General features: G+C 43.7%; 1 protein-coding gene across 1 annotated transcript in view; it reads right to left on the bottom strand.

Moving 5' to 3' along the window:
- NAT10 (N-acetyltransferase 10) overlaps window positions 1–19,674 on the bottom strand; it is a 31,148-nt gene that overhangs the window by 3,680 nt on the left and 7,794 nt on the right. Inside the window, exons 6-26 of the mRNA XM_044436893.1 lie at window positions 19,609–19,670; window positions 19,031–19,145; window positions 18,706–18,813; window positions 17,935–18,068; window positions 16,601–16,694; window positions 15,960–16,058; window positions 14,976–15,112; window positions 13,873–13,997; window positions 12,825–12,975; window positions 11,640–11,736; window positions 10,323–10,439; window positions 9,706–9,807; window positions 9,505–9,579; window positions 8,537–8,653; window positions 8,296–8,429; window positions 7,371–7,419; window positions 5,418–5,514; window positions 5,004–5,114; window positions 3,047–3,219; window positions 1,787–1,906; window positions 577–675 (exon numbers count right to left, since the gene is read on the bottom strand). Of these exons, the coding sequence (XP_044292828.1) occupies window positions 577–675; window positions 1,787–1,906; window positions 3,047–3,219; window positions 5,004–5,114; window positions 5,418–5,514; window positions 7,371–7,419; window positions 8,296–8,429; window positions 8,537–8,653; window positions 9,505–9,579; window positions 9,706–9,807; window positions 10,323–10,439; window positions 11,640–11,736; window positions 12,825–12,975; window positions 13,873–13,997; window positions 14,976–15,112; window positions 15,960–16,058; window positions 16,601–16,694; window positions 17,935–18,068; window positions 18,706–18,813; window positions 19,031–19,145; window positions 19,609–19,670 (2,316 nt within the window). The remainder of the gene's footprint in view (window positions 1–576; window positions 676–1,786; window positions 1,907–3,046; window positions 3,220–5,003; window positions 5,115–5,417; window positions 5,515–7,370; window positions 7,420–8,295; window positions 8,430–8,536; window positions 8,654–9,504; window positions 9,580–9,705; window positions 9,808–10,322; window positions 10,440–11,639; window positions 11,737–12,824; window positions 12,976–13,872; window positions 13,998–14,975; window positions 15,113–15,959; window positions 16,059–16,600; window positions 16,695–17,934; window positions 18,069–18,705; window positions 18,814–19,030; window positions 19,146–19,608; window positions 19,671–19,674) is intronic.

Genomic DNA, 19,674 nt, shown 5'->3' with positions numbered 1-19,674 from the left:
AAGCACAATCATACCAGCCACAAGTTGCCACAAAGTTAACTTCCTAGAGGCCCACTTGCTTCTTGATGTATTTCAATCAGCACAGTGTAAGCTGTGCATTTTAAGCGGGAGGTAGGCATTCTCAGGGTGAATATCCCTCCTTAATATTCAGACACCATGCACTCAATTACATGTTTGTTCAGTTGAAAAGTTACAAGTTATCAAAACGCCTTATGGGGAGAAAACACAAAAGTGCCCTTGCTGGATAAGAGAGACACCCCACCAGTCCAGCATTCTGTTCCCAAGACTGATGCGCCAGTTGGCTCTGGGTGTTCAGAAGCCCAGCGTGATGGTACCAGCTATCACTAGGATTTTTTTTCGGGGGAGGGGGAGCTACACCTCCCCATCTCCAGTATTCCTGGGGGAGCACTTCTATACACGGGTGTTCTATTTAACTGCCAGGGCTAATGGCTATTGGTATCTCCATCCTCCATCAAGTTATGGATTAAAGAAATATTAGACTGATGCTGGGGGAGATACGGAGAATCTGCTGCATACACTACTAGCATATGGCATCTTAACATGGAGAAGAATTACCAAGTCCTCATTTAAAGATTTCAGGGTTGGCTCCATTTCAACTTCTTTTGTTGCTGTCATCTGCTCTTCCACAGCCCTTTCCTGGATAGTATTGAACAACTAGACAAAGAACAACAATGAGCAATGGAATGTTTCATCCCCTCACTTCCAGAGAAACAAGCTTTGATATAGATAATGGCCATCCAGCGTGACACTTCTGCAATGTGTGCCTCTCTCATTTGATTAATAAAAAGGAGTTACATTTTTATAAAGAAGTTTTAAGTCATATTTATAATGATAAAATCACAAGCCTGATATATTCCATAGGTAGGTCCACTGTGCCTTTAAAGTGAACATCCATGCAACTACTTCTTTTCTAGGAGCAAGATAATTGAGGCCTTCCAGATATTTTGGCCGACAACTCCCATCAGCAACAGTATATTAGCCAGTGGTGAAGGTTGGTGGGATTTGTAAGCCAAAGTCTGGAGGGCTGTAAGTTGGGCTCCCTGCTTCATCCTTTATTCTAATAGCAAACTTCATCATCCAAGTTCAAATCTTTAAGCAGTCAAAAGGGAACCATCCACACACACGAGGGTGGTATCAACAGGTTCAGGCCAACTCCAGGGTCTGCAGAACACAGTAAAAGACCCCTAAATGGTGAGTGGGTGTGGAAGGGCAAAAACCAGTCTTATAAGGACTGAGCTTGCTCATTGGTCATGGAATGCAATATCTTGGAAGAGGTCGTGGTTGGCTACTGGAACACCCCATACTGCAATGTTCATGGCAAGTTCCAGTTGCATAACCAAAAAGCAAAGTTCTCAGACCCAGGTAACAAAAGAAAGTCTTTCTCATCATCAGACTCAAACAATACATGATACTCAGAAATGTAACTTTCTCCTGACCTAAATACAGTTTTGAGATGACAATCGGCAGAAAAGGGATTAAACAACCCCTCCCCTCCCCTGCCACACACCTTGGCTTTCTGATTTAAAAACAAAAGTTATGGAAAACTTGGACATAACTGAATGTCTTACATAGTTTAAGCTCAGAAATCTTAGGTTTATCCAACACCTAAGAGCCATCCTAACAGAGCCTATTGCACAACGTTGGAGTGCATTCAGAACAACACACTGGAGATAGTCAATGAAGGATCCTTCAGTTCTGATCTGGACACTGCAGTGTTTAGCACATGCTTAGTCCTCCTAAATGCAAGCCCTAAAACGGTATTTACCTGCACAATCTTGCGAATGCTTCTATTGAAGAGGCCCATCAACTGGCCACTAGGCAGTTCTATCTCTTTCTCCAGCTGATCCAGAGTTTTGTGTTGCAGACCAATTCCAAGAAGAAGAGCCTGGTGGAACAGAAAGTTTCACTGCTTTGAAACAGAACAGAAATGCAACAATAGAATGAAGCTTTTGTATTACGGAATGAAAACTCTGGGCCTTGGACTGGAAGTACCAGAACATATTCATTCACATCAGTTTGTGACCAGGATAATTTCTTTGGTTTCAGAAGTTAGCTTAGGAGTACATTGTTCAGAGGAACATTTTAACATTTTTAGTCCATCAAGAGAGCCACATCTCATTAATTGCAGAGTAACGTTTTTCTTGCAATTTTAACCATGCTTTCTTTCATTTCGTTCTTTGCTAATCTTCTACCCTCTTTGCACACACATAGTATACACACAATTCTTTCTGAACAATCACAGATCGTGTTACTCCTCCTTGTATCCATTATGTAATGTGCACTCCTTTCATTTGCACCCCACAGCACATCGCTCATGCTCTTTTTTCTAAGTCCCTCTGCAGGCTGCCATGCTCTTTTCTGTTACTCCCCCTTTGCTAATTTTCCACTGAAATGCCTCCTGGCAGCCCCCACCATGTCGCCTTCTCCTTTTCTTCCATAGCATTCTTTCTGTTCTGCTAAGTCCCTCAAGATTTCAAGGGCAACTGAATTACACACTCAGGATCTGGGATCACAGGATCCTCTATGGCCTCGGCTCCAATGCCTGCCTTATGTTCTGTATTCTCCCACCCTCAACTCGCAGTGTTGATAGCCCATGGGATCCACAGATGCTCACAAAATAAGATGGAGAAAGTCTTCAGATGATGACAATTGGAATTTTCAAAAGGGTGCTAAAATCAGCCTGCAGGAATTAAATCACAGCTATTGTTCGATTCAAAAAGTGAGCCTAAATGGCTGCAAGGTGCATGATGTAGGTCCAGCTTGGAAGCTAAGCAGGCTTCGTCCTGACAAGTTTCTGGTTAAGAGGCTACCTGAAGAGCCCCATGCATGCTACTGAACTCCATGGAAGTCAGTCCAGATACAAGCGAAACAAAGACTTGAGGGCTAATGAAACGCACACTGTATTGGAACACTGGCAATAAGACACCACCGAAGGAAACATGGTATCAGCTGAAGGTTCACAGACTGTCCATTGTGTGAGAAGAGTTAAATTAACATAACAGTAACTAAACATAATGGTACCTACAGACTGTGTAGCAGAAAGGGTCATATCCCCAAGCTGCTTGAGGAAATACATCCTAGCAATGGAGGGGATCATGTCCATAATGAGATGATAGTCCACCATGTTCCTTGAGTACATCTCCAGCCTCTTCAGGTCATACGGGATGAAGACAGCATCTAATTCATTGCGACTGATTACTGAGCAAACCGTGAAAAAGTTAAAAAGCGAAAAAGACAAACAAATTACCTTTCCTATCCAGTTGCCAAAAATAGCCACTAGCCTAAAGTTTTCACATAGTTGGTTGGATCCAGGCTTAATTAGACTTAAGACAAACTGAAATCAATGGACTTATGTCCCATGACTTATGTGAGTCATTACTAACTTCAGAAACACTAATTTCAATTGGTCTACTTAACATTTGGCCAAATCAGGGTTTAACCCACATTAAATAGTTGGCTGAGACCTGAATTACATGACAATATATTCTTTATTTGCAATTATATACTACTCCACACCTAAACAGATCCTGGAGCATTGAGCAATAAGCAAATAAAAAAATAAAACAAGAAATGAGGGAATAAGTGGTTGGTCAACCAAGGAAGGCTTCCTGAAATATTGGTATCTTCAAGAAGTGCTGGAAAATAACACTATGCTGGTGCCTGTGTAACCTTAACAGATAAGGAATTCCAGAGAAATGGGGCCACCACACTGAAGGCTCTTCTGCAGGTAGACTCCAACTGGGCCATATGCCCATAGGAAACCATCAGGAGCATGCCATTTGATGACTGTAGTGTTTGGGCAGGTTGAAAGGTAGAACTACCCCCTCAATTATTCTGCTCCCAAGTTGTAGGGGGGGGGGGGGGAGGGAGTTCAAGAAGACTGCAAAATGACTGTCATTAAAGGTTGCACTTAACTTGACCCAGTCACATGACATTTGAATTATTTACTTGGAAACCAGTACAGTCTTTCCCAACCTGATACTTAGAATCAGAGAACAGCAGAGTTGACAGGAGCCGCGAAGGCCATCAGGTCCAACCCCTGCTGTTGCAGGACACCAATTTACACCATCCCACTCACATGGCTGTCCAGTTTCTTTCTGAATGTGTCTAGTGCAGAAGAGCCCACCACCTCTCTAGCTAGCTGTTTCCACTGTCATACAGAATCATTTCTCCACATGCACTGCACTACAATTCCCAGAATCCCCTGGTGGAAATTTTTGTCCATCACAACTAAAGGGCAGAAGGCTGGGGAGACTGCACTAATGGACTGCCCAAGTACCATCAATCACTGGAAAGAGAAGGGAGCCTTCTGAGGTCAAAACTGCCCCACCAACCTTTGCTCATTTTAAAAGGAAGAAGGGAGTAAGGATCAGAAAGGAAAGAAAAAACAAAAGGAACACAGAAAGGAAGGAGACAGATGGATAAATGTGGTTCAAAAAATTAGAAGTGGGTGTGAGGTAGATTTGATAATCAGCAAGGCTTGAGTTTGTCCAGATTTTCTGAGTTCCACCTCTACACTTGGTGCATTGCACTCCTCTTTCAGAATTTGACTTTCACAGCCAAATACGTATTCCCCCTAAACACAAACCTTGATAAAACCATGAAAATGCTGGTCTTCAGAATGCAGAGCACTGTGCAGATCTATAAAGGGACTGGGTTGAATCCAGGATCCTCTTTCCCTAAGAGGAAAGGGTCCATATGTGTGAGATTCTGCTGCTTGAGTTTTGTACATCCTTTCCCCCACAGGACAGCTCACCCTTTTTATCAAGGTCTTCTGATTTTCTGCATACCGTGTTCAGCGGGAATGGAGAAGCTGCCATGGAAAGGAGGGGATGAGGAAGTCCACCTCCCTCAATGCACTTGATTCAGTGTAAATCTGGATCCAACCCTTTTTATTTGATGCACGCACATTTCCTGGGCTTTGTTTGAGTCTCTTTGAGTTTCACAAATAATCAATTCAAGGAGGCTGAAGACATACTTACAGGGTTGTGACTGTTTCTTGATATTCCTGTTTTGCAAAATGTTCAAAGCTAATGAAGGTGAGAAAGTGCTGAACTGATAGCTCAAGAGAGACAGGAATCTCCTCCTGAAATCTGTAGGAGAAATGGAAAACACTGTTACTGCTTAAAAGATCCTTGCAACCCCTGATCATTCTAAAGGCCAATAAAGCCAGCAACTTTAAAGTGGGACCAAATTTTAAGGAGACTGGGCCTCCTGCATTCCACATGAAACTGAGTCATCAAATATGTGAAGCTGATGGCTACCTTTCCATGCAAGAGTGACTTCAGATGTATGATTCCTGAGGTGGGACTGAAGTGGCAAAGTTACCATGCGAGGACTTCTCCAGCTTAAAAACAGCTGCTCGAACCAGTTCTGAAATGCCCTAACCTAGTCACCTTTCCAGAAGGCGGTGAGCCAGTTCTCTTGCTCACTGTCTTCCTCTTCATTCAGTACTTTCAGCATGATGCACGAGTGCTCCCCGGTCAGATCATTCTAGAAATAAAGGCAGTGGTCATTGGTGCACCATTCCATGAGCAGCACTACATCCTCGGCAATAAGCAATTGCTTCTCTCAGGGAATGTTCTCAAAGGAGGCAGTCGCAAGAGGAAGGAAGAAGGGGAGGACCAGCCCCCTGACGCTCGACTCATAACTGCATTCAGCTAGCCAAGCTGTTTCCCTTAAAAGGAATGTGACTATTTCTGAACCAAATCACAAGCCCATTTCATTCCATGCTGTGTTTCTGATCAGATCCAACTCTGACCCCAGCAGGTCTCTTTTGCCCCACCACTGTTCCCATACCCAGCTACTCAAGCAGATCTGTCTCCCCCACACCCAGTTCAACTGCAACAACAAGTCCATTAGAGGCTCCCCGCCCCCCGCTTGAGCCACTTCCAACAGCTGCCCCCTACAACGAGGCGCAACCAAGCTGCGGGGAAACAGCAGGGTCACGTTGCTCTCTGTAGACTGTCAATGGGCATTGCAAAGGGGCCAAAGCTGGAATGCTGGGCTAAAAAATTATGAATCTTGGTGAGCTCTAGCAATAATTACCAGTACCTTTTGCAAACCTGACTTTTAGAAATCATCTAGTCAAATCACTAGTCAAACCACGAATGCACTAGTCAAGTTGGTCAACTGCAAAAAACAACCTGTCACCCCCCCCCCACTGAAGCGATCAATTTTAAAAACAGACCACCTGATTTATGGCAACACATGCCTCACTAGGTAAGACACTGATACTTATTGGATTTATAGTTCCTGCAGTTAATTACTTAAATGCTTAGCTGATTGGTTGGTTAATTTTTTTTTTCAAACCTGCACATTCCCAAGCCCTTTCAGTTTTAAACCTGCACATTCCCAAGCCCTTTCAAAGATAATCCACATTTTAATAATCAAAAGCTACTAAATTTATACAGCAATCTTTTGTTATTACCTCTTAAAGGGTCATGTCAGAACCAAAATAACCTCAGAAAACAATAACAAGCACATCCATACTTTGCAACCCTACAAACAAAATTTGCCCTTACTGATTAATTAATGATAGCTTCTATAGCTTATTAGCTAACCAGCACCCCTGAACATGATCTGCTAGCCTTTATGATAGGACGTATAGTTTTTATAGTACAGTAGATAGGAAGTAGTGTGCAAGCATTGAATTGTGCCCCAAATATCTCTGCCATCTTTTTTGTGCAAGCATAACATTGTTCTGTCAGTCATCAATTAGGTGTCATTAATTCATAGTGACTGGAAAGGAAGAAGAGCCAATGTTTAAAAAGGAATGCCAAGCCAACATGCAGATTAATGCCATTTCTCAGAAGTCTTAAACCATAAGCTGCAGGTCAAGCACTCTCCCAGTTCCACTGACATCTGTGGAAAGGCTCTCGTCAGATTGCTTTCATTACGGAGCTACATTTCCAATGTGGGTTGTTTCTGTTCTGAAGCTCATATGAAGACTGGAGAGCCGTTGTTGCCCCTGCTGGGAAGCAAATAAAATGCAGAGGGACCGAACCAGACTCCCTTAGGATAAAATTACATCTGTATCTTTTAAAACTTGGATAAATGGAGAGGCTTAAAAGGGAGGTTTTTTTGAGGGTGTGTTTGGAGAATAACATAGGAAGTAGGAATACTGAAAACACAGTAAAGGTGTATGGACAAATGACATTACAATGCACATGGGTTTATTCATTCCTCCTGTTTTCTACCACCCTCTACCAAAAAAATTTCCACTAAATCATAAGCAGCCTAATAAACCCTGATAAAATGCTACACATTCTATGCAATTTAAACAAAGTCAATGGGAGCTCCACCAACAGAAGCACTGCTGGGATCTCTGACCACGATCTGAGACTTACAGGAGTCTGCCTGAGATAAACTGGAACGAATCCACCTTTTTTCCAAAATCTGGTAGGAGAGAAACAATAAAAACATATTTATCATCTGCCAAGAGACAACTGGTTATATGTCTTTAAAATAAAAAGCAGACAGACATTTGCGATTAAATCCAGTGACACATTAGCAGAAGTCTGCTACTGTGATGGGACTTTTCTCTTTTTCTCCCTGAAGCCCTCTGTATCACCCAAAATATCGAGCAGAGGGTGAGCTGGTGGATGCACGGAGGGAGGGGGAAATGGCACACTGCTCAGTTGCACTGACAGAACCGCTTCTATTAGCAGGATGACACAGTTAGACACATCCTCTGGGATGAACCACCAAGAGGGTCATTGTTCTGAAAAATGCACCACTTCAGATCTCCAGATGCCATGGACTGTGATTCCAGTGCTCCTGACCACTGGCCAGGCAGGCAGGACCATGAAGTCCCAAACCTCTGCAGATCCACCTTCTGCCACACCTGCAATAAGAAGTATCCCGGACAAATGCAGCTAGGGTTGCAACAAAGCCTCACGGAATCCATCCCTCCAGCATCCACAGACCTCCTCTTGTGCTTGGCCTTGTCTTAGAACGCAAACTGAGCCAAGTGAAAGCCTGCACATGTTTACAGAATGAAGGCTGCATGCACAGCAGTTGCGAAGTGATCTTCCACGTCACGTGCAGCATCAACAAAGGCTGCTGCACATGACATGGGAGAGGGATCTCACTTGCACGTGGCTCAGTTCCTGCCAACTGCAGCACAAAATCTGAGCTCTCCTGCCAAGAAGTCCGACTTACGGCCACAGCAAAGCAGGCCATTGCCTGAGGGAGTCCAGCACAGGGAAACTGGTTCCCACCCCTAAAATGGATTCCTCACACATCCCCAACTGCATCTAGCCATCTGCCTACTTGAGCAGCCGTGGTGTCAAGCCGTAGGAAACACCAAGGTAGTCCAGACTCTCAGCCTGTCTCTCGCTCAGTTTGAGCAGCAGAGGCGGCAAGTCCTTCCGAGGCATCACAGCTTCTTCCAATAAACTGACAGCCTAAAACAACAAGAGACAGAGGGCTGACGGGTGGTTAAGGATGCTTTACAGGACTCTGGTAAAGTCCGATCCGGCTGTGATATTTCACTGCACAGCAAACTTTGTACCTCGCTGCTCACGGTAGCAATTCCTTTTGGTTTTGGAGTGACCTTTTCTTCTAGGCAAGGAAACTTGCCTTCGTAGTACATCTGCAGCAAACGAAGAGCTCGGCTGCCATAGCCCATCTGTGGAGGAAAATGATGAAAAAGAATGCACATTAGGCAAAAAAAAAGACCCTGGCATTTTGCCTGCTTTAAAGAAACCATTCAGTGTCACTTTGCAACCACAGACAATGGCATAATGTAATAAATTACACGCAGGACACAGGTTCCACTTGGAACCACAGTGGTAGCCCCAGGACACAACCTAGCAGGCCTTCAGTGAAGCTGTTGGCTAAAGGAGGCTGCTTTGGCACAACCAGGGCCTTTGAGACAGGGAAAGACCATTCAGCCATGCTTTTTGTAAGTCTTCTTGTGGGGTATTCGATGACTGTAGGCCTCAGCGCTCCCAGCCATACATTAGCTACCTAGCCTTTCGTTTAAGCATGCTCAATAGCTAAAGGAAACAAGGAGCTTTGTTGTCAATGCAGTTAGTTGCGAAGTCGTGCCCGACCTATCAAGAGCCCATGCACAACATTCCTCCAGGCCTTCCTGTCCTCCACCATCCCTCGGAGTCCACCCAAACCCACACCCACTGCCGCAGTGACTCCACCTAGCAACCTCACCCTCTGCCGTCCCCTTCTCCTTTTGCCGTCAATCGCTCCCAGCATCAGGGTCTTCTGCAGTGAGTTAAACAAGGAGCTGCATCCAGGCAAATGAGTGGACTGGTACAGATGGACTGAAAGCTGCACCCCACCTCTGAACACAGTGAGCTGTCGGAGAAAGGACACCCGCCCCGAGCCACTCTCTTGCAGCCCTGCTTCTCTACAGGAAGTACAGAGCATCTTGACCCCTTGTAGTTACCCTGACCAAGACTCCCATTCTCTCTGAGATGGCAAGTTACTGCAGTGTTGAAGCAGTAGGCCAAAACGCATTACCCCTTGATAATCGGGATGGACTGCAATTCGTACAATTCTCCCTCCGGAGAGACTGCCAAAATCAGGGTCTTGGAACTGTAAGCAAAAGCAAAGAAAAAACAAGGGAGAAACAGGCATTAACTGAACTGAAAGAGCAGTCATAATGTAAAAAGGGCAGAACCAGAAAACACCTCAGTTGCAGGTAAGAAGTTGGCCCTTTACCTGCTCTGAAATGCTCCATGGGATGAGGTCCCCTGAGGCTTTTTTCCCTCTAGAGAGACTGTTCATAATTGACTGGCGGGAGATCTCGCCCTCCAAACACACCTGCAGAATGAGAAAGAGAATAAAGGGGAAATGACGCTCAACACTTCAGTGGCGGATTGTGGCACAGCACTCCAGAGACTAGAACCACTTATCAAAAATGCCTCATCTGAAGTAGTGATGCTGCACGTCTAGAGAATGCAGCTGGTCTGAACTCTTAATCTTCTCTCAGAAAGCAGAACTATAACATAACCCCGCCCCCGACTGAAAGAAGCTGCTTGAAGGGCAGAGCTGGATCCTGTCAAATATTTCACCAAAGCTATGTAAAACATGGCGGCGAATCCACATGAACCGTTCTTCTGTGATACCTATGAAGCAGCATTAGGTGCCTCCCAAATGCTGCAACTGAACAGACCCCATCAGATAACTAATTTCCCCAAAGGCTAATGTTAAAATGATTAAACTTCTCCAGTAAAGGTTTCTGACACACTACCTGATAAAAATTTCTGTCACTTCCTTTCTGGGCAAATTTATTAGGGTTATTTAAAGAGCACAGAAGACTTTCTGCCCCCTTTTACCTGAACAACAGCAAGCACTTCCGGCAAGGAATTCTGGGTAGGCTGAACTGGTGGCAGAAGGCAAAACAGGTGATGTGCCGGAGCATCTGAAAGCATCTGGAGGTCATTGGGAGAGTTCTGGAAGGCCACAATCAGGGCACAGCATGAGCGCTCAACCACACGCACACACAGAGTTTGTTATTCTATGACCTGGCCAGCAAGTAGGGTGACATTACTTCTGATTTATCAGCCACCTCTAAGCAGGTAAGATGGTATATACATGTTTAAATATATAATCTGTATTATACCTCTTCCCTTTCAAACAAAGAACAGACTCTTCAAAGTAATGAAGGTTATTAGCACTGAAGAGATTTTTAATAACAGCGGACAACTTGGGGTAGTTACAACAGTGCGCACAGTACTGGATTTTCTCTCCCATCAAACTGTCAGCACAGTGGCCAGGCTTTCCTTTTCTCATAATGCTGTATTTTATTATAATGCTCTCTGTTAAGTATTTAACAAAGCTCTCAAATATTTATCTCCATGTGCATAAAGCCCACAGGTCATCTTGGCCAAAATCCCAAGCAAGGCTAGAACAGTTTTTAATGTTAGAGAATTTGAGGTTTTATTTCTTTAATTTTTGGCATTACAGGCTCAAGGAAACAAAGGACGTAGCAGCGTGCAGGCAGTAAAAGGGCAGAGCTGCCAGCAGGAATCAGTGCTTCTGGGTTACAAAAGCGTCACTCTTCCCTGATCAAATTATGACTTTTCTATAATCCTTGCCTCGTGGTGGCTAAATCACATTCCTCACTTAGTGCCTTCCAGAGGCAAAGGCCTACTGGATTCTGGGCTTTGTAGCCCAACACATCAAGCTGGAGAGCATCAAGTTTGCAAAGACCGGCCTGTATGCACCAACATTATTTTCAGAATTAAATTTAACATTAGATTTAGCGTGCATCCACTCAAATGCCAGCAAGCGTATTTCATGGTGTCTGAACTGGCTGGATCATGTTCTTTTCTGTGCTGCATGGAAGAAACAAAGCAGTTATCTGCTTCCTGTGAATATTCCTTAAATCACTATATTGCATGCACCAAGGATTTCTGACCATTTAAATGATGTAATCACTGAGGGAACAGGCAAGAAGAGAGCAGCCTGGGAGAAGGAATGGGACAGGGGTTAGGGAAGAACCTCTGCTATGTAAAGGATGCAAGTAAACAAAAAAAAGCACTTGCATACAATTTTAACTGAGCTAGAGCCCAAGAGGAAGGATAGAAGAGATCCCCCCCTCTGTGCAAAATCTCAGCAGAAGGCTGGCAACAGAAAACAATTCCACCAACCTTGTAATGAGAAGCCACATACAGAGCCATGAGCCTCTGAAGAAAAGCTTCTGATGCTCTATGATAACAGAACAGGGTGTCTCTGTTCACATAGTATCTAAGTGCCACGGGTTAAGGGATAAAAGCCACAAACACGGTACATTCACTGCTCTGTTATGTGCTGTTGTCTCCAACTTAGCAGGACCTCATGAATAAAAACCCTTCAAAAATGCCCTGTCTTAGACAGATCTGTTCAACTCTTCGAAGTTCAAGGGTATGGCTTCCTTTATGGATCCAAGCCATCTCATATTTGGTCTCCACTTCCAACTTCTGCCTTTGGCTTTCTCTAATAAGATTTGTCTTCTCCAGTGAGTCTTGCTTTCTCACTACTACTAAAATAGATTTATGTGATCCTCTTCAGTCAAGCACACAGGGCCAAAACAGGCATCACTTTGAATCTGGGTCTTGTGCGAAACCTTCCCCACCATTGTTTTAATATTGCAGGGGCCTCATTCCATAAAAATGTTTTAATAAATAATAAATAAATAAATTCCTGTTCAGGACACTAGCCTGAGGGGCTTTTATGATCCAGAACTTTTAAGACCCTGAATATACTCTAGGATAAAAACAATTCTTAAAAAAGCAGCCACCATCCCTCTTAACTACTAGACACAGAAATAAAATAATCTAGCCCTCATGCTTCTTCTAATGGTCTACACATGCACCAAGCTGTTGTGAGCCGCGCCGAGGCTTCGGCGAATGGGGTGGCATAGAAATGTTTTAATAAATAAATAAAATAAAATAAGCCAAGTGGTAGAATGGACGGCACCTTCAGACTTTTTTGAATCCTACTCCATGTTTAAAAATAAGCTTTTAGTAAGAAATTAACATCAAAACATACAGTCCTAGGTCAGCATGCTGCCTGATGTGCTAGCTTTCTAATTGCAAAGCATTAAAATTCAATCTTACACCTACAGTCTAAAAACTACTCCAGAATATGGAAGCTGAATCCTAGCCTATTCTGCTGCATATTCTACCAAATCTCTGCCTTCTGTCGTACCATGAAGTCTACATAGCATGTGCTCATGTGAACTGGTTGCACAGAAGCTGGGAAAAACTATGCCAAAGGAATCCCTACATGCCTTCCCGTGTGTAGCTGCTACAAGCTGCCCATCGCCTAAGCACTGGTTCCAGTCACAAGGATACAAGTCGCAAGTTTCGGGCAACGGGCAGCCAGATAAAATTCTTGAGATATTGAGACATTCCAAGCAGAGCAAGTCATTCAACCACTTTTCCACAGGATCTCCAGGGGCATATCTAATGGATTCTTGGAGGGAAACTTCATGCAGTGTGCGGGCTGGAAGTCAACACAGAAAAGATCACGCATGAAAGACCTAAATTTATGGTCAAATTGTATCTTTCAGGAAAAAAGGAGAAGGAAAGTTTACTTCAGTTCTGGGACAAACAAAACCATTAGCTGGCTGACCAAAGAATTAACCACTCTATTCTCGAATGATCTTAAAGGGCACATGTTCATACTCGACTTCCATAGGCTTGCCAGCAGTGCACCGTAATACTAGTGCTGAAGGCACTGCCAGCGTTTTCCTAGCACAGGGTCCAAGACTGCGACCCAGATTGCCATTAATGTCTACAGCCTTCCCTCTTGTCTGTTGCTTGAAGATAAACAAGCCCACAAAATATCAAAGGAAACTAGCAAAAGCTATGAAAACTCAAGAGCCCATACTGGGTTGCCTTGGTTTCGGCACTCCACCTTTACCTGAAAAACATCGAACAGAAAGGGTGACTTGAGATAAGTGCCTTGTCTCTGGAATGGCTTTCTTAGGAGGCACAACTGGCACCTTCATTGCTCAGTTTTCGTAGCCAGGTGAAGACATTTTTATTTCATACTTGTTTTTATATACTTTATGATTTTATTATGTCTTTTTCACTGCTTGCTTTTCTTCGTATGTGCATTTGCCTCCTGATCCCATTGTAACTATTCATTTTTCTGATGTCTGGATTATAATTTTTAAACTTACTGGTTTTATTCTTGATGCCATTGCTATTTTGTGAGCTTCCCAGAGAGCCCTTGGACTGTAGGGAAGCTCACAAGCACCACAAATAAATAAGCAAGCAACCAAGCAAGCAAGCAAGCAAGCAAGCACAATGCTAATTTCTTTCAGTTCTCCTGAGGTGTGTGCATGTTCTTTCACATTTTCTGCTGAAAAATGCTCAGGCTGCAAGGGGAAAATACCTGAGGACAGTTTAGTTGTCGTTGTCATTTTGTTCTCTGCTGTCACACTGGCTTGGGCCTGGGCGCTCTGTTGCCGTAACTGCTGAATCAGCTTCAATGATAAGGAACGACCTGTGCCCTCATATCTATTAAAAACAATAGTCAAATAGGAACAGAGACAGGAATTAACAAATTACCTTGTGTTTAACTTTAAGCAGAACTTAAGGCCTAATTTTCTAGATTTGTAGAGTTTTAAAGCCATTTCTAGAAGTTTTTTGTTTCTGTTTTGCAGGCAGAAGGGAAGAAATTGTGTATTTGTGTTTGGCAGGGAAGAGAACTCAAATCTAGGTAATCCTTATATGTAATACTGACAAACTTAAACTTGTTTTAAAAATGTAAAACGTTTCTTAGAAAATTTTATTTCTAAAACGTTAACTATGGCAAATTTATGAAATGTACAGAACTATCTTATTTATGCATATTATCTTCCAATTCTTCTCTCCCTAAGAAAGAGTTGAGACTAACATGAATACACCAGGGAAAGCTAGGCCAGAAAATGTCTCCCTGACGTTCTACCTTTCTTGTGTAGGTAGATTATTCTGCAGCAGTGCTCCAGAAGGTCAACTCATCTGTGTTCTGAAGTGAGAGTCCCAGGAGGCTAAATTAAGAGATTCAGCTGAGCAGAAGACAAGCACAAGGTGACAACAATTTTGACCTAACCACCTTCTCCTGGTATTGTTCCCTTATGCTGTCAGATGCCAAATGTTTTATTTCATGCCATTTGCTCAGTGGTGTATAGCTGGCAGGGGGTGGCGGTTAAATGCCAACTCTAATAGATACTCAAAACTCCAACCCTTATACATTGTTACCTTGGTACTTGCTACATGTGTGAATGAGCCCTGACAGCTCAGTCCCCGTAGACAGAATTGTTCTATTGCCGGATATGGTGAATCCAGCACAATACATTTCAAGGGATGCTGCAGAAAATCTCCAGGTGTTGTATAAGCAGAGCAAGTATTGCATATGTCTTGGCTGAATCAGGCAAACCAAATGCTTTTCCTCCTCATCACAAACATTTCTACAGTAGCTTCAGGTCATATGTCCGACCAGAATGGACCACTTGCCCGTTGATTGTGGAAGCCATGAAGACCAGGTAAGGACCCAGGAGGCTTTTGACCAGGGGCAGGGGGATAGCAGCTGCCTCGTCAATCACCACAAGTTCCGCTTGTCCCAGTTTCACGGCATCCGCAGGGTGGATATACTTGCCAAAAGAGGAGGAAAGTCATGAGTTTAAACGCAGGCAATGACCACTCTTGTCCGAGAGCTACACACACGCCAGAACGAAACACACCACTCTACAGATACACACTTGTCCTCGCTCACGGTAGCTTGGTTTCATCTGAAGGCAAGTGAGCTTTGAAGAAAGGATAGGCAACTACAAAGGTCAGAAGTTACAGGAACAGAATTTAAAGGGCCTTTGTAGTTTTAGAAGGAAGGGTAATTCCAAGTCTCTGTCACTCAGGCCAGCAACGTCCCACTGGTCACGTTCTCACGTAACAGGAATTGAGACATCTTGGCTTGTACGCACAAGCAAGATGAAGATGCATGCAACCCTCCTTCTGCCACTTGAAGAGTGCTGCTGGAGTGGCCAGGAGTTAGAACTGAGCCTCAGCTTCCCACGAGGGAGTAACGGCAGTGGCAGTTTGGTCCACCCTTCCTCCCAGAAGGAACAGAAAGCTCCAAGTGGCCATCTCCTGGGACTTTAGACCCCCTCGCCATCCGTTAGACAGAAAACCGGGGGACTCTAGGAGGCTGCACCTTGGGTCTCCCAGGAAGAATAGCACAGCAAGGGGATGACTAACTGAGCCCCAAACACTGGCCAGGGAAGGAACATCTGCAGGAAAGTTCTCTCACCTTGCCTGCCAGAACAATGCCTATAGGAACTCTAAAATTAAGTAATGCCCGAGTTTTCCTTTTTTCGTCATCCCTCCCAACTTCTTTTCCTTTTGTGCTATGTCTTTTAGAGTGCAAGCCTGAGGGAAAAGGCTGTCTTAGTATTAAGCTTTGTATGGCACACTGGGGTTAGGGTTGAGTCTAAGATTAACTACCTGAATAGTCTGTCTGTGCTCCTTGAAGACATTCACTCTGACAACTGCTTTGCTAAATTCTGGATTGAGAGACTGAATAATCTCATAATCCAGGTGTTCCTGAAAACAATGAACATAAGAAGCATTATGAGAACCAAATCATACACTACTCAGCACATTAAGACATTTTAAGTCAAAGACTCTTCTCTTTTTGACAGCAATTATAACTACTGTCTTTGTAGAACCTTGCTTGGTGGGACAGCAGAATTTCATCTGCCCATTACAGATGCATCTTCCCTGTAATTTGTCAGCATCACATAAGAGCTGCTCCATTCCTACGGTGCACCAATTTCCCTCGTGTTCTTCCCCCGCTGTTACATTTGTGTAAATTTCCCAGTCCAATAAATTGAACCATAATTCTCAAGAGCTGCTTTTAAAAACCTTTACACTGCAGAATGGGACACAGCAAATGGGGTGCCAGTACTTACACCTGCCTCAGCCATAGGTTCCCATTCATTCAGTGGGTTTCTTGGATTTTGTTTGTTTGTTTTCAAAGAACTGCCAGGGAACTGCAGCAGAAAATGCTCCAAAAAGGAGCCATGAACTGTGCTCCTCTCATGCAAGCAGGTTCTGTGGAACCATCGAATATCTGTTCATGTTACCTGATACTGTAGCGCATCGAAGCCTTTGAATATAAATTCAAAGAGAGTTTGAAGGTTATCTGGACTGGGAGAGGTGACAAAAATGTTGGAGTACCTACAAAGAAGCAAGAAGGGGAGGATAAGATATAGACTATACCATTTTTTTATCTCTTGAAAAGGTAGACACAATTCCTCTTTTAACCGCCCTCCCCAGACACGGGGGGGGGGCATAATTTCAGGGGGCTAATAGGGAGGATGCTGTTAAATTCCTTCGCCTCCCCATGGTGCTTGCTGCTCTGAATCAGAGCTGCATGCAGTTACACTAAAGTAAATAAAACTATTAGGCTCACTTATGCGCAATACAATTCATGTAATGTGTATTTTGGCCCAAGTGCTTCTATGAAATGCCTCTAATGGAAAGGCAATTCCAGGTGCTCACATGCCAACTTATTTTTAAGGCTCACAGTTACAAAATGAATCCTATGTTATCTTCACCATTTTATAAGGACTTTTGAAACTGTCAGTAGTACTTTCAATTAAGTCCAGACTTAAGAAGTAGACAAAATGTCAGCTGGAGCTTCCATGAAGGGCAAGTTGCAAATATTAAATACTTTGTATTATTTTTGGTTGGCAGCTTCTGGATTCAATATGGTTCTGATTTCAGCTTGACCTAGCCTCACCTGAACAAAGATCTCTATCATGGGGCTGGCTGAAGGGGGGCACATGGCTTGAATATGGGACATCTCGCTTTCCAAATATCTGCTCAGGTAATCACATTCAAGTCATATGCCACTGCCCTTGAGAGGTTAAGGTACAGAAGTAATACTGAGCAGGGTAATGAGGTCTTTTTCATCTGCTGACCTAGTTAAGGCTGAAAAATCAGAAATTATACAGTCAATTTTTTAAAAAATTCCACAAGCCACAACAAAAATAATTTTAAAAAACTCATGCCCAAAGCACTATTCGACCTTTCCTTCAGGATTCTGCATGTGATTATTTCCTTCTCAGAATAGGAGGAAGTGGTTATCAGGAGCCAGCTGAAGAATGCTAGGACCTGTAGGATTTTTTTCTGTCTGTAAAAGTGCATTGGATTGCCTGCACTCTTAGATTTCCGCACTGACGGCTAACAGTCAGCTCTCTGCATTTGACTCACAACTCACTCAGCCTAAGATAACAAGCATAAGTTCACCTCAGTGTTTTTCACTAGCACTCAATAAATTCTTCTCAGGCTTATTTGAAGATTTCAGTTCTATGTTACCTTTCTGTCTGAATTTAAACACAACACAACACAACAAAACAAAACAAAACTAAACTTCCACACGAAATAGATTTTAGAATCTCTAGGAGTAACTTGCCCAAAAGCCACTGCCCCAGCTATGGCCAGTCCCAAGGCGGCTGATTTGCCACGTCCTCTGGCCGCAGTTAAAGCCACGGTGCTTCTTAGCGTCTTCTCAGAAATTGCTTCAATGAATTTCAAAACAGCTTTTGCCTAGCAGTGACAAAACAAGCAGTCAGAAGCAATTATTTTGGCTGAACAAGGCCACAAGGGCGCGAAGGAATACAAAGAATGTAATCAAAATAGAAATAAAGGAGGAAGGAGAACGAAGCCAAAAGGAGCGATGCACATTTATTTTGGGGCTGACCTGTTCTAGTAGGCCCCACTTCCATACCTGAAAGCTTACATGCTGGGGGAGAAGGAAAATCTCCAAGGGCTACTGATGCTTTGCTTCCCTTCATACACAGCATCTCCTCACCAGCTCAAGGCATCCACAAGCCTAATGCCTGGTGACACAGGGCTCATCCAACCACATCACCTTACTATTACACTACACTGTAATTATTAAGATATAATTATATTTATAACCTGCCTTTCTTCCTCTTGCAAGGAGCCCTAGAGAGCTTACAAGGTTCTCCTCTTCTCCATTTATCCTCCCAACAACAACCAGCTTCCGTGTGGGGTAGGTTAGGCTGAGAGTCCCGTGACTGGCCCAAAGTTGAACTTCTGGCTGAGCGGGGACTAGAACCCAGACTGACCTCTGCATTCCAGTCCAGAACTGTTAGCCATGCCAAAGATGCCACACTGGCTCTCCATGTCCATCTCATTCCAGGCTGAGAGGAATACTAACCTGATCCAGGGTTTTACAGCGATCAACCAACACTCCTACAGGCTGGGTATCCTGGAGGCTTTCCTTTAGGTCCTTCAGCTCCATATCCTGAGGACTCAGGCTGTCCTCCTATAAGCAAAAGAAGAGTTTTCTAAATCAAAAAGCAGCTGCCATCATTAATCAGAAGACTGGACACTGTCCTTGGGAAGTTTGTCTGTCCCAGTTCTACTTACCATATTTACAGCCTACCCTATAACAAATTTACCATTACAAAGATCTATTGTGGGAAAATGGTCCTGGCTTTATTTTATTTTGAAGCTTCTATTTTTCTCAAAAGCGTGCTTACCTGTGACCGTGGTGGGATAGCGACAATGTTTGCAACATGGCTAGAGATTGGGAGGATGTTAAGCTGATCATCAACAACCATGCAGGTTTTGCAAGAGGCCAGAGACAGAATGAACCTGTGCGGTGAGATAAGAGGACTCTGTAGTGCCATCGCCATCGAAATGGAACATGTTAACTTCTAGATATAATTCACCCCTCTTTCCTTTGGTGTCACTGCAACGGCTTCCCCATCCAATCCTGCCATGCAAGCTGCAGAATACTCAGTGCCCCAGTGGACTTCAGGGCGCCATGACAGAATCTCACACAGTCATTACAAAAATGTACTGAGTACCTATCAGCTTACCTGGCACACTGGGAGAAAGTGTAGCAGCACCTGAGCTGCTAAGTATTGTCACCTATATGACCAGCATTACACCTAAATTCTTCAATACAGAGAGCATTGTGGCCAATATGGAATTGCTACTCTGACCAGAAGGCTCAAAAAACAGATCATTCTGCTAGGCAGACAGACACATTTTCCATGAACAAGCACCCTTGCTAGTTTGCGTGTTCAAAACCATTGCAAACTGCATGACCCACCGTTCATTAAATCGTCCCACCACATCCTGATGTGCCTCAGTCCGGTAGCGAGAGTGCACGTCCTGG

The sequence above is a fragment of the Varanus komodoensis genome, unplaced genomic scaffold (assembly GCF_004798865.1).
Source record: "Varanus komodoensis strain SLA01 unplaced genomic scaffold, ASM479886v1 scaffold3, whole genome shotgun sequence".
Lineage (NCBI taxonomy): Eukaryota > Metazoa > Chordata > Lepidosauria > Squamata > Varanidae > Varanus > Varanus komodoensis.
This window is presented reverse-complemented; position numbering and strand designations above follow the sequence as displayed.